The sequence below is a fragment of the Diabrotica undecimpunctata genome, chromosome 1, assembly GCF_040954645.1.
Source record: "Diabrotica undecimpunctata isolate CICGRU chromosome 1, icDiaUnde3, whole genome shotgun sequence".
Classification (NCBI taxonomy): Eukaryota; Metazoa; Arthropoda; class Insecta; order Coleoptera; family Chrysomelidae; genus Diabrotica; species Diabrotica undecimpunctata.
The window spans coordinates 204,674,246-204,687,066 of NC_092803.1; the positions used below are offsets into that span (position 1 = coordinate 204,674,246).

General features: G+C 33.1%; 1 protein-coding gene across 3 annotated transcripts in view; it reads right to left on the minus strand.

The window, feature by feature from the left end:
- Positions 1-1,456: 1,456 nt before the first annotated feature.
- The window catches only part of ush (Zinc finger protein ush), a 427,478-nt gene continuing 416,113 nt past the window's right edge, over positions 1,457-12,821 (minus strand). For all 3 annotated transcript variants that reach the window (XM_072521038.1, XM_072521039.1, XM_072521037.1), the window contains one exon: positions 1,457-10,675. In XM_072521038.1, coding sequence (XP_072377139.1) covers positions 10,064-10,675 — 612 coding nt within the window. In that variant the 3' untranslated portion in view covers positions 1,457-10,063. The remainder of the gene's footprint in view (positions 10,676-12,821) is intronic.

Sequence of the window (12,821 nt, forward strand, 5' to 3'; positions counted from 1 at the left end):
AACGTATGCTTGTAGATATTCTGCAGTTCAAAGTTATATCTACGCCTCCATATTCCGTTCTCACAGACCGCTCCGAATATCTTGCGTAGCACCTTTCTTTCAAAAATGGATAGAGCGGATTCATCTGTTTTCGTTAGCGTCCATGCCTCTGATCCATATGTGAGAACGGGGACTATCAGTGTTCTATACAGAATTATACGAGTTTTTTGAGACAGACGTTTGTTAGCTAAGTACTTTGATAGACCATGATAACACCTGTTTGCAATTATTATTCGCCTTTTTATTTCCTCAGATGTATTATTATTGGGGTTAACCGATGTACCTAGATATATGAACTCTTTGACTGCTTCGAAGTTTTGGTCATTGATGATAAAATTTGTGTCAACATTTCCAGCTCTTGTGTTTGTGTTAGTCGCCATGAATTTGGTTTTATTTTGATCTATCTGTAACCCCATTCGTTCTGCTGCTGCTACTAGCTCGGTTAGGATTTCCGCAGTTCTCGCCCTAGTTCTTGTTATAATGTCCACGTCGTCTGCATATGCTAGAATTTGGACTGATCTATTAAATATCCCCTGCTATCTAAATTAGCGTCTCGTACAACTTTTTCTAAGGCGCATTAAAAAGCTGACACGCCAGCGCATCTCCCTGCCTTAACCCCCTATGTATTTGAAATGGGGTTGACGAGTCGTTTTGAATTTTTACTGTTGATAGAATCTTCGCCATTGTCACTTTTATCAAACATATGAGTTTTTTTGGAATTCCTAACTCATTCATAGCGTTGTAAAGACTTGGTCTTAAGACACTGTCATATGCCGCTTTAAAATCGACAAAAATATGATACATATCTATGTTAAACTCTTGCGCTTTTTCGAGGATCTGTCGTAGTGTAAAGATCTGGTTAATGGTTGTAACTCTTCACTTCAATTGTTTTGGAATTACTCCATATGCCATCATAAATATGTCGTAGCACTGCTTAAATTTTTTCCAATTATTAACAATAACAATAAGCTTCTTAGTAGGTTTGTACAGTACAGCTCCATGTTGTTATTAAATTCCATGTTTTATTAAATGGCACACATTTTTTTTCGTAGACATATTCAAAAATATGTATAATACGTACTGTCCTTACACACTTTTATTTTTATTATTAGATTAGCAACGCCATGTTTTATAATGTGTGTACAATTATTAAAATATTCAGTAGTTGTAAACTGTTATTTTCAATCATATTCATACAATTATATTGACAAGTCTGAATACATTTGACAGTTATGGAGAGTGGCGTAGTGTTAGCAACTATCAATATAGGTTACTATACATGTATAGTTTAGTTGGTTATGTAATGTGTCCAATCTTTTTAGTGTCTTACTTTCTGTTGGTACTACAGAAAAAGTATGATTTTGATGGTGATCTTGAGTTGGGGGAGGATACGTAAATAAAAAACTTTTTCAATTTTTACTCCTTTGGCATAGTATATTTTAAATATATACTGGAAAATTATAAACGAACAAATTATAAATCTTTAACTTTATACAAAAACAAATTTTTAGTTATTGCATATTTTATATACAAGAAAAACATTTAACATACCTATTACATACTAGTATTCCATGATCGATTCATAAACAACTATGAATTCAATGCCCAAACACTTAACAATTAAACAATACCGTTAAGGAATATGCACGAATGATATTTTTGTTTGTCGCGGTGAAAGTAAACAAAATTTGAAAGTTTTGAAAATTTGCCAGAAAAATTCCTTTGGAATTTGACAGTATTAGCCCTAATTGGCGATGCCTCAATGTTGTCAGTTGTCAGTCGGTTCCATAGAACATTCCAATGTGAATAAAGGCGAGTGTGATATATATACAGATCATATAGACCAGTTGTTTAAGCTCAATAAAAGTATGTAGGAAGAAAAAAGGTCACTGGTTAGTAACACTAATTAGTATTAGAGGCTTACATATGTGATTAAACTGCCAACGTGTGGATCTTCATGATATGGTTGTTGTATTAGAGACATACTAGAAATCCATTCTTGCTGACAACGGAAGAATGATTATAGCAGAATGAGCCTCGCATTAAGAGCATAGGCGCAAAATTTCGAGCCAATGCTTTTTAAATGCATTCATTTTTTTCCTGAGAAATCCTGAGAAAACTAATAATTATTTTGGAAAAATTTAAACGCAGAATGAAAGATTACATTATTACCGAGGGCCGAAAGTCCCTTAGAATAAACAAAAAGTTTTTTTGAACGAGAATTTGAAATTAAAAATCATACTAAATTTTCTCTTTTTTTTCACCCCTGTAACTTATTAAAATAAACATTATAGAAGTTTTCAGGGACTTTTGGCCCTCAGTAATAATGTATTCTTTCATTCTGCGTTTAATTTTTTCAGAAATACTTATTAGTTTTCTCAGGATTCGAAAAAAATGAATGCATTTAAAATGCATTGGCCCGAAATTTTGCGCCTACGCTCTTAAAGGCGTTCCTAAAGGTATAACATAAGCGAATCTATAGCAAATGTGAAGAAAAAACAGGAAACGGAAGAGGAATCAGAGAGAAGAAAAAGATCTTCGAGAAAGGAAGAACAATTAGTACAAAGTACTAGGTAGATTTATTGCTATAATAGTAGCTTTTTACCAAACTTGAACTATCCTTCCAGATCTGCATTCTTCAAATCCGGTTACAGCTGACCATTAGTTATTTCTGGTTCTCAAAAGAATGATCCACAAAATACAATTCGGTCAAAGAAGGATTTTATTGCGAAAAGTGAGCCAGTATTTTCACATCAAAGACAATTCGTTCTAGAATAGAAAAGGTAGTTAAAAAAAAGCGAAAGGTTTCTTCCCAGATAAACTGATATGCCGTGGAGTACAACTTGTCCCAGATCCCCCATGTCGTTTCATTCATCGTCTGTTTTGTTTTGTAAATTGTAGAATGCACAGATTTAGACAACAGTCTGAATTTTGGTTTCGAACACCTAGAAATCCTTAGATTTCTACTTTCGAATTATTCGAAAAATGTTTATTTTTTAACTCTCAAGTGTTGACTTTAAACTTGGCAAAGTCGTAGAGGCATCACCAAAGGTAATAAAAATTTTTGATTCCATGCATATTCCTTAAAATATTACAATTTTTATGCCTAAAAAATTAAAATAAATAAAATTGAGATTATCAGCAGTCTACAATTTTTTCAAGTCAACAAGTATTACGATTATTTTGGTATTTGAGAGAATTTGAAAATTTATAGTTATCCTTTGCGTACAAAAAAGTGGGTTAACATAACAAATCTGCTAACTATTACAAAGTATATTGTAAAACAGTAAGCCAAGACCGAAAACATATTTTTATGTATATTTTTATTAAAAATATACTAAAAATCATACTTCTACCAATACTACATATCGCTAATGCATAGCTCTTCCATGAATAAGGGACGCTATGAAGCATTAGCATTAGAATATTACTCTGATAATTTAAGCCCTATAGAGTATAATGGAAGTAACGAAGCCATCGTTGTAATTTCAACTGTCAAGTAAGGAAATAATTTTTTCTTGGAGATAACAAATTAGTTAAGACGCAAGGCGGTGGTCTCCAATAAAAGCCGTACGTCTTTATGCTTGAGATAATTGAGGTAATTAACCCGATATCTGGTTTTGTTGCTCTTAGGCAACATCATCTTCATAAGCACCTTATTCAATTTCTACTATATATAGCTATTATGTGACAATGATAACTGTAAGCAACAAGTCGTGTTAGTTATATAAAACTGGTGGCGACATCTAACAATCAATAGAGATATTTGAAAAAACCCTTTTATCGAAGAAAGATAAAAATGTCGTGTATTGTTCTTATCCACCCTAATCTCTTCGATTTGTCTGACACGGAGGAGTATGAAAAAGAAATTGGAAACATCAATATAAATGAAATTACCGCAGACTCAGATGAAGATGATGAACCACATAATCATCAACTGTTAATTGAAGAAGAGGCTTATCAAACAAATGAAGAAGACGAGTATGAAAAACCGCCAAGAAAACGTAAAAATAGTGAAATCAGTATATTATAACTGATCTGAAAGTGATATAAAAACCATTCAATTCGAAAATCCAACTATAGACAATAATGCAATAGAGGTAGCCTTGTCTGGGATAAGTGTTAACACAAACACTTCCGAAATAACAGACTTTGTCTTCATTTTGATTTTTATAGAGGTAATACAGCTGCCAGCAATAGAAGATTATTGGGCCACTTCTTCAAGAACTCCTCTTGTAGCTGATATTATGTCCCTAAAAAAATTTCAAAAACTGAGAACACTGATTCATTTCAATGATAGTTTAGAAATAACTTCAGAAACGAAAGACCGCTACTTCAAAATTCACCCCTTTTAGATCATATTGCTACAAATTGTTATAAGTATCAGTTCTAAAACCAATATTCCATAGATGAAGCAATGGTTGCATACAAAGGTACCCACAGTGGCAATTTACGACAATACGACAATCAGAATAAACCTCATAAATGAGGTTACAAGTTTTTTGTAAGGGCAGATGTATCAGGATATATTGCCGATTTCATTTCTTACCAAGGCGCTTCGACGTTTTCACAACTCCAGGAAACTATTGTGCAGATTTCTGAAGAAGATAAAGACCGGCATATAATACAAAATTTATACTGGAACCAATCAGCCACAATAGGAACAAATCTTGGAGATGAATCGACGGAAGCGATCCAGATTCTGCGAGGCGTTAGACAAGGATGTATACTTTCACCTATATTATTCAACCTATATTCAGAGGAAATATTTAGTGAAGCCTTGGAAAATTGCGAACATTGAATCCTTTTAAATGGAGAACGCCTAAACAACATCCGCTATGCAGATGACACCGTTATTTTTGCAGACACTTTAAACAATTTACAGAAACTAATAAACAAAGTAAATGAAGTAAGTGAAAGATTTGGATTACAAGTAAATATATAAAAAACTAAATTTATGGTCATCAACAAAAAATAAAAAAGAAAAAAGAAAACACAGTGGACCGAGTAAAACAGTTTACCTATATTGGAACAATAGTAAACGAACAATGGGATCACTCACAAGAAGTAGAATGTAGAATAGAGAAGGCTAGGAGTGCATTCAACAACATGGCCAAACTCTTTAAAAGCCACAACCTTAATCTGGAGATAAAAGTAAGGCTCCTACGATGTTATATCTTCTCGATATTATACTACGGAGTTGAATCCTGGACACTCACTGAAGCGATGGAGAAAAAACTTAAAGCCTTCGAGATGTGGCTATACAGAAGAATCCTAATGATATCATGGACGGACAAGATAACCAACGAGACTGTACTACGAAGAATGGGGAAAGAAAGGAAAAATTGGGAAAAAATATGGTTAAAAAACCTGAGGAAATGGTTCTCCACAACAACTAATCTATTTAAAGCACCAGTTAGCAAAATAATTATAGCCAGAATGATCGCCAATATTCGAAACGAATGGGCACCAAAAAGGAGAAGATAAACACGTAATAACATATAAGAATCTTGGAGATCTCTAAGTAAAAAATAAATATTTTTAATTACTAGAACAACCAGCCACCGCACTATATCTTAAAGTAGAACTATCAAAACCTACAAATCTGGGCGTTCTACGATATTTCTTACCGCAAATATACAGTAGTTGCACTCTGCTTTTAGAGTACAATAAAAAAAACCGCCTCTCTTATTTATTATATAAAATATACATACGCGTTTTGTGACGAAACGCTATACGCGACGTAACGCTATACGCGGCGTAAGACGTTTATTGAAGAACACCACCTGAAGATATTGCCTCTGCGAATAATAAATGAACCATTACTTACGAGGTTGAGATTAAGGGTGCTTTTTTATATCTGTAGATAAAATTCTAATTCCGATATTGCTTATAATATGTTTAATTAAAATCATATTTTTGATTAAAATATTATAAATTTTTTATTTGTATCATTTGTATAAAAAATATTGTATGCGACACAAACAAAGAGATTTTCTTCACTCATTGAATTGCCGTATTCGCCATTTGGCTCTTACTCCTAATGTCTCCACTCGAGTGAAAAAAAAACCTCACTTTATGTACTTGTTTCTATAAAGTCCTATTTAAACTTTGGAATTTTCAAATTCCCTTCTTCTATTCGATTTTGTTAGCATTATTTACATTATGTTATCTAAGTGTTGAGGCACTAAATTTGGTTGCACGTATACAAGAGAGGACTGGCCCATTAAAACACCTCATAACACCTTAACGGCAGATTAGAAATAGCATAAAATTGACTATTTTGAATAAATTAATGTTTTTGTAGTTATTTTTATGTTTTAGATCTTTATATTATCATTAAATTACTAGATTAATTATACGAGCGGTACTTTTGGCACTCTAAGTAAAAAATCACTTTTAAATAAATGTACAAAGATGTATTTTGTAGTTAGCCTAAACCAGTTGTGTGGATAAAGAAATTACAGTGTTACCTTAACACGGAAATAGCTTACTGGAAGTGTCAGTATAAAATATCACGTCAAAAGTCAAATTTTGCGCGATAAATCTTTTAGTTTTGCTGTTTTATAAACATTGGTGCTTCTGTAGTTTGTAAAATTCTCAATCCATGTGTTTGCTGTATTTTTGTTTATTTTTCTGATGTTTTCTCTTTATATTTAGAATTTTCTCCTGTAGTTTGTTTAGTTGACTCCAGAAAGACCTTCAATCGTATTAAACAGTTTAAATCCCATCGCTTAAATCGTATTAAACTCACTTTAATTAATTTTCGTGTTCAAATGCTTGCAATATAAACAGTTTGTCCTACAATGTTAGAAATTTGTCTAGTGTTAAGTTCAAGAAATGAATTATCTATGAGCAATTAACTTTTTTAAGGTCTTTAAAATCTGAAATTTCATAGTGTTTTGCTCCCACTGTATTAATATTATTTACTAACTCTTATAATTCATCTATGTTGACTGCTATGATAGCTGTATCATCAGCATATCGCAAATTATTTACGGGAATTCCGTTTACTCTGACGTTTTTTATTGGATGAAAAATCCTTTCCAGAGGATGCAGCCCTGTCTTAAGTCCTTACTTTTTTTCTACTTGTTCTGTATGCAGATTGTTGGAGATCCTTAATTTTGCCGTGTGATTCCAGTACAACTGTTGGTTCAATCTCATATCTTTTTCATAAGACCAATCTCCCTTAACGCCTGTATTGGATTCACGGTACATGCTCTCGATAGGACTAAAGCGAAAAGCACCTAGACAGACGGACAGACCGAGAGGCAGAGGAATAGATAAAGCTACCGTAGTCGAGCTACGGATGAGGGCTCTGTAGACTCTGAATAAAGTAGTTTCATGGGCACCCCATTGAAGATGTTTGAAGGTTTTAAGAACTTTCAATCTTTTAAAACAATTGGTTTTTTAAGTTCAGAGATGTGATTCATCCAATTTAATCATCTGGTGTCAAATATCAAACCGAGAATTTTACATTAATTAACAACAGAAAGTGGATAATTGTTGAATAAACTTTGGGGTAACGGAATGGAGGTCCTTCTGGAAAATTTTATTAATTTGGTTTTGCTCCGAGAGAGTGATAATCCTAGTTCGTTAGATCTATCTTGAAGGAGATTTACTGCACTTTGTATAAGTGGTGGGGACAGATTTATCATCGCATTAAATGATTAGGTCATCAGCGTATTGAACATATTTGAGGGGAGCAGAAAAGGACCTGCAAATTTCGTTGATTGCAAGAATGGATAGAGTTGAACTTAATACAGATCCTTGAGGGACACCTTGATTTTGATAAAGAGATTGACAAAGTTTACCATTGGCAAGGACTTTAAACGTTCTTCCAGTTAGACAGTTTTTACAAATAAGAGAATATTACCATCTAAATCATAGTAGGAGAGTTTGTCAATTATTGCTTTTCTGTAAATTGAATCAAATGCTCCTTCAATGCCAAATATAGTTGCTACGACATCTTGTTGATTGTTGATTGCTTGAGAAATGTGGATTTGAAGAAGAACAAAGTTATCAAGAGTAGACCGATGAAGTCAGAAGCTGAATTAAGTGTCGGAAATAATATTATGCTTTTCAAGGAACCAAGTGAGTCTTTTGTTTATCATTTTTTCAAGAAGTTTGCAAGTTACACAAGTGAGAGAAATCGGGCGAAAAGAGTTAGGAGTTATAGAGGATTGGTCAGGTTTTTTAATTGGAATAATTGTAGAATTGCTCCAAATATCTGGGAATCTTTGTGTGTTCCAGATAAGATAATACAGTTCGACACGTTTGGAGAGAGGTGTATTGGAGAGATTTTAAAAATTTATGAGGGATAAACCGTTTTTGAAACATCTTCATTAAGCTGATTAGGCGATGATCTGCGAACGCAGCTACTGGTATTGTGCTTCTTTGAAATTGTTACGAAAGTTGACTTCAGCCATTGTTATTAAAGAGTTTGTATAGGTTCTCGATATTGAAGAGTTTAACTATTTTTGCATTTACGTTGTCGGTCCTACAGCTTTATTATTTTTTAAACCTGCGATAGCATATTCCACTTCTGATTCTAATATAGGTGAGCCAGTTAAGTCTGTATTTTCATTCGTAGTTGGATTCATGTCTAGGATTTGTCAGAGTTTACATATTTCGTTTTGATCTGTTATGATGTTATTGTTTTTTGTTATTTTTGAGAAATTACATTTTATGAAGGAGTTTTTTATAAAGATTTCATTAAATAATTTTATTCGTAATGCAGCCTAAACTGTCACATATTTGATATGAGTATATAAAATGAGTTCAATGTTTAATATACTGATATTATCGAAAATTTATATAACATATAATATAACTACAAGAGCGTATGAGTATATATAGTTAAATCCATGCAGGTGTTACAGTAAATTGATAAAACATTAAACGATATTAAAAAACAGATCTACCATATGATATATATCTCTCTAATTGTGAAATGTGTTATTTTTAATATCCCTTATCAATTACCTAAATCTTGGGCAATGACACTGGCTGTTATCTGTCTGAAATATCAAAGGTAATCGTAAATATCAAGAACTGGCACAATTTTTTTGGGTTTATGTAGGTTAATTACGCAATCGATGTAATTATATAACGAACACTTGATCTTGATTTGATCAGAAACTGAAGGTTGCACTGTTGATTTTATTCACGAATTCGTACGAGAGTTTCATTCATATATGACATAGGAAAGTGTTAGCGGTCTGCATTGAATCTCTTACTAATTGTAATAAGAAATGCAGTATATTTGAACCTTTATAATACATTTTGGACGTAGCTTTCTTCAGCACATTTTATTATTTGAAAATTGTGGCTAGTAAAAGTGAAATCGTGAACAGATTCCTGCAGTAATTAACTTAAACTGATTTGATAACTTTCAAATCCTTCATTGATAAGAGATTTTTATAACAGCAATAGTATCATAAAATATAAGAGATATCATACAATTTTCTGAGAGGGAGTTTGCTTTGCAGATACAAATACAAATTACTGTATATTATTGAGTATTTAAGAAAAGATTGGGGCATGTATGGAGACAACAATATCTTGGTAATTGATTGAGAAACCTTAGACAATGGTTCTCTTTTCTCTTGCTTGCTTCTCTTGGTTAGGACAACAGCCTTAAGACTGAAGATAACATTAGTAGCGGAGATTAACACTTAAAGAAGAAGGAATGTTTTAAATGAATGTCCATGGAATGATTAGCTCTGTATAGTTCATAATTTGATCCCAGATATAGTAGCCATTTTAGATAATCATCGTATTGTCAGCAATTTACCTTAGAGGTATTAATATACTTTGCCAAATGTTGACGTACTAGAATTAGATAACAATATTTAACAATGGATTACAATGTGGCTAACTACCTGTAATGGACGAGTAAAAAATTTAAATAAAAAAAACTAAATCAACTCAATGATTCATGCAAAATTCGCGTATTTTTATGCTATTTTTAATCTGCCTTTCCACATTTTTTATCAACCTAATCTTTCTACAAAAATCTACTTTAAAGCACAGACGCCTCGGCAGCGCGCGTGGCGGAATTATTATTATTATTAGTAATATTGTTATTCGAGGCAGCGTTCGATATCTCGCCGGCATGACTCGAACAGTAAAACTTTTTGTGAGCCACGAAAGTCGAGTAGTAGTTGAAGTAAATGTCACAAGATTTGCAGTACCTGGCCCCGGATTTGGCGGCTTCTTGGAGAATTTCCTCGTCCGGTGTTTTGCTCTTAGGCAACTTTATTCCTACCTCCTCTTTAATGAGGGGCTCTTCGCCTTGCGCGATGATCACCTCCGGTTCCATGGCTTCCTTTTTCACCAAGATCTCTTCCTCGTCGTCCTCCAGCGCAGGCATGGACTTGTTTTTGTCGGACAAGCCGTTGACTGCTGCTTCTTCGGTTATGTTAATGTCGTGAACCAGTTTCATATGGCGAACTACGTTGGCTTTGTATGTCGAGTTGTAGGAACACTGCAGGCAGTAGTGCAGTGAATCCGGAAGGGATGGTTCGGTTCCTGGGGAGCCGACCTTTTCGTCTGACGGTTCCGCTGTAGTTACGTTGACTTCGACTGTATTGGAGCTCTCATCTTCCAGTATGTAAGAGATGTACTTTTCCTCCTGGAACAAAAAAAAAATAATATTTAAAAAACAAGCAAATAACAAATGTAAACGTTTTAACTCAATGATATATAAACATTGAAACTAGTTGTTATTCTTATCTAATCTAGTTGCAATTATGTTGATCAAGATATGAAATATAAAACACCAAGAAAGATGTATTAGATCGAGATACTTGATTGAAGATGGGAAACACTTTTTGGAGTCCAAAAATAGTATATACTAATTGGCTGTGGCACGGCCGGTTTGTAACAGACAGCTTTCGAAAAAAGTGGACATAGCAAAAAAAAGTATCACTCTTTTCAAAATAGTGATAATTAAAGGCAATATAGCCTGCAAAACTTCTAGAGTAAGATATCTCTATACTAGTTACCCACTTTTAGAAGCAAAATAATATGTACAAGGAAGAGGAGAAGATTAAGGTAAAATACAATAAGAATATAAAAGGAAATGTCTTCGGCAGAGCAACTACCAAGATAGAGAAAATATCAGAGATACTGATCCGAAAATGGATGATCTTTAAAGCATATAATAACCTAAGGATGGAAGGATGGTCTTATAAAACACTAAAACATTACATATTGTAATTCTACCAATTTGAACAAACCATACCTGATGTAAGGTTTATTCAAATTAGTAGAATTGCAATATGTAATTTTTTCCATATTCTAACGATTGTACTTTACCGGTCTTTACCTTTATCGGGATACGGCACTAACGACCACTTACAAGTGATAAAGAACCTGATAGAGAAGTCTGCAGAATATAACAAACCATTGCTTACTAAATAAATAGATTGTGAGTGAGTCTGTCATTTATTTCTACTACCTAATTTACAATATTATGTGTTCAGAAAATAAACAATTGCATCAAAGTCTAATCGAGTTTTTATTGTTTTTCCTTTTATTTTACTCACTTACCGTGACCTTAGTCTAGTATGTCTTAAAAAAAATGTCCTGGGGGGTATTGGAACACCAGAAACGTGTAACCTTTTTGTTATTTTTTATTGTTGTTTGTCTATTAACTTTATTTTCTTTTATGGTTATAGTGTATTTTTATGTATGAGAGAGTAATATAACAATAAATTATGTATGCAAATCCCTAAACTGTTGATACGGGTGACTCAATGAAAAACAGATATTTGTCAACAAGTTTACAGAAGTATATAGGAAAACAATTTTAAATTGAGTATGACCACCAGGTATAAAGGTTGGAGCAGAATAGAATACAATAGTTGTGAGGCTTACTAATCCCTAAATAAGGTTGCCAGTGTCGGAGTGATGGAGGTTAACAGGTACTAATAAATTTGCAAGAAATGTAAGATGTTTATTTTATTGGTTATATATAACCAATAAAAGTTTAATAAGTACCTACCTATTTGCAAAATAAAGTTTAATTCTTTAGATAAAATAAAACGTTTTATTTTATCTGAAATGAGTGCATTCCACGAAGTAAGGGTTTCAACAATCAAACATTTAATTCTTTAATTCCAGGAATCTACGACAGTAATTGACTAGATAATTACCTTCTAAACTTATTCCACAGAAAATGTGATAGTGGGTTTTTCCATTTTGTAGGAAGGTCCAAGTGGCGTATTCAAAATTCTTAACAGTTCACTAAAAGTAGGTACTTCAGTTGCAAGGTGCAGTTTATTGTGTATACTAGTGTTATGGAAAATTTGGAAGTGCCGTGTAAACGCCGAAAAATTGGTCCTTTAACAGTTAATGAAAAAACGTTAATATTTAATTGTTTTAAATCATTTACAGACAAACGTTTATGTGAAAGTGTTGATGAGACCGTTGAGTTAGTTAGCAGTACACTTGGTGTTGGGAAATCTACGATTTACAGAGTTATTAAAGAAGAGAAATGTGGTAGTTTTCAAATGCCACGTAATGCTCCAGGGAAACCAAAATTTCAAATAGAATATCATTTTAAAGAAGGACTTCGACGGAAAGTGCATGAATTCTTCTTTAGACAAGAATTTCCAACATTGGATAAAGTTCTTGTCTCAGTTCGAGATGATAAGGATTACCCAGAAATGAGTCGAAGTACGTTATGGAAACTTTTAAAAGAAATAGGCTTCCGCTGGAAAAAGAATCCCAGAAAGTCTATTTTATTAGAAAGAAGCGATATTGTCATATGGAGA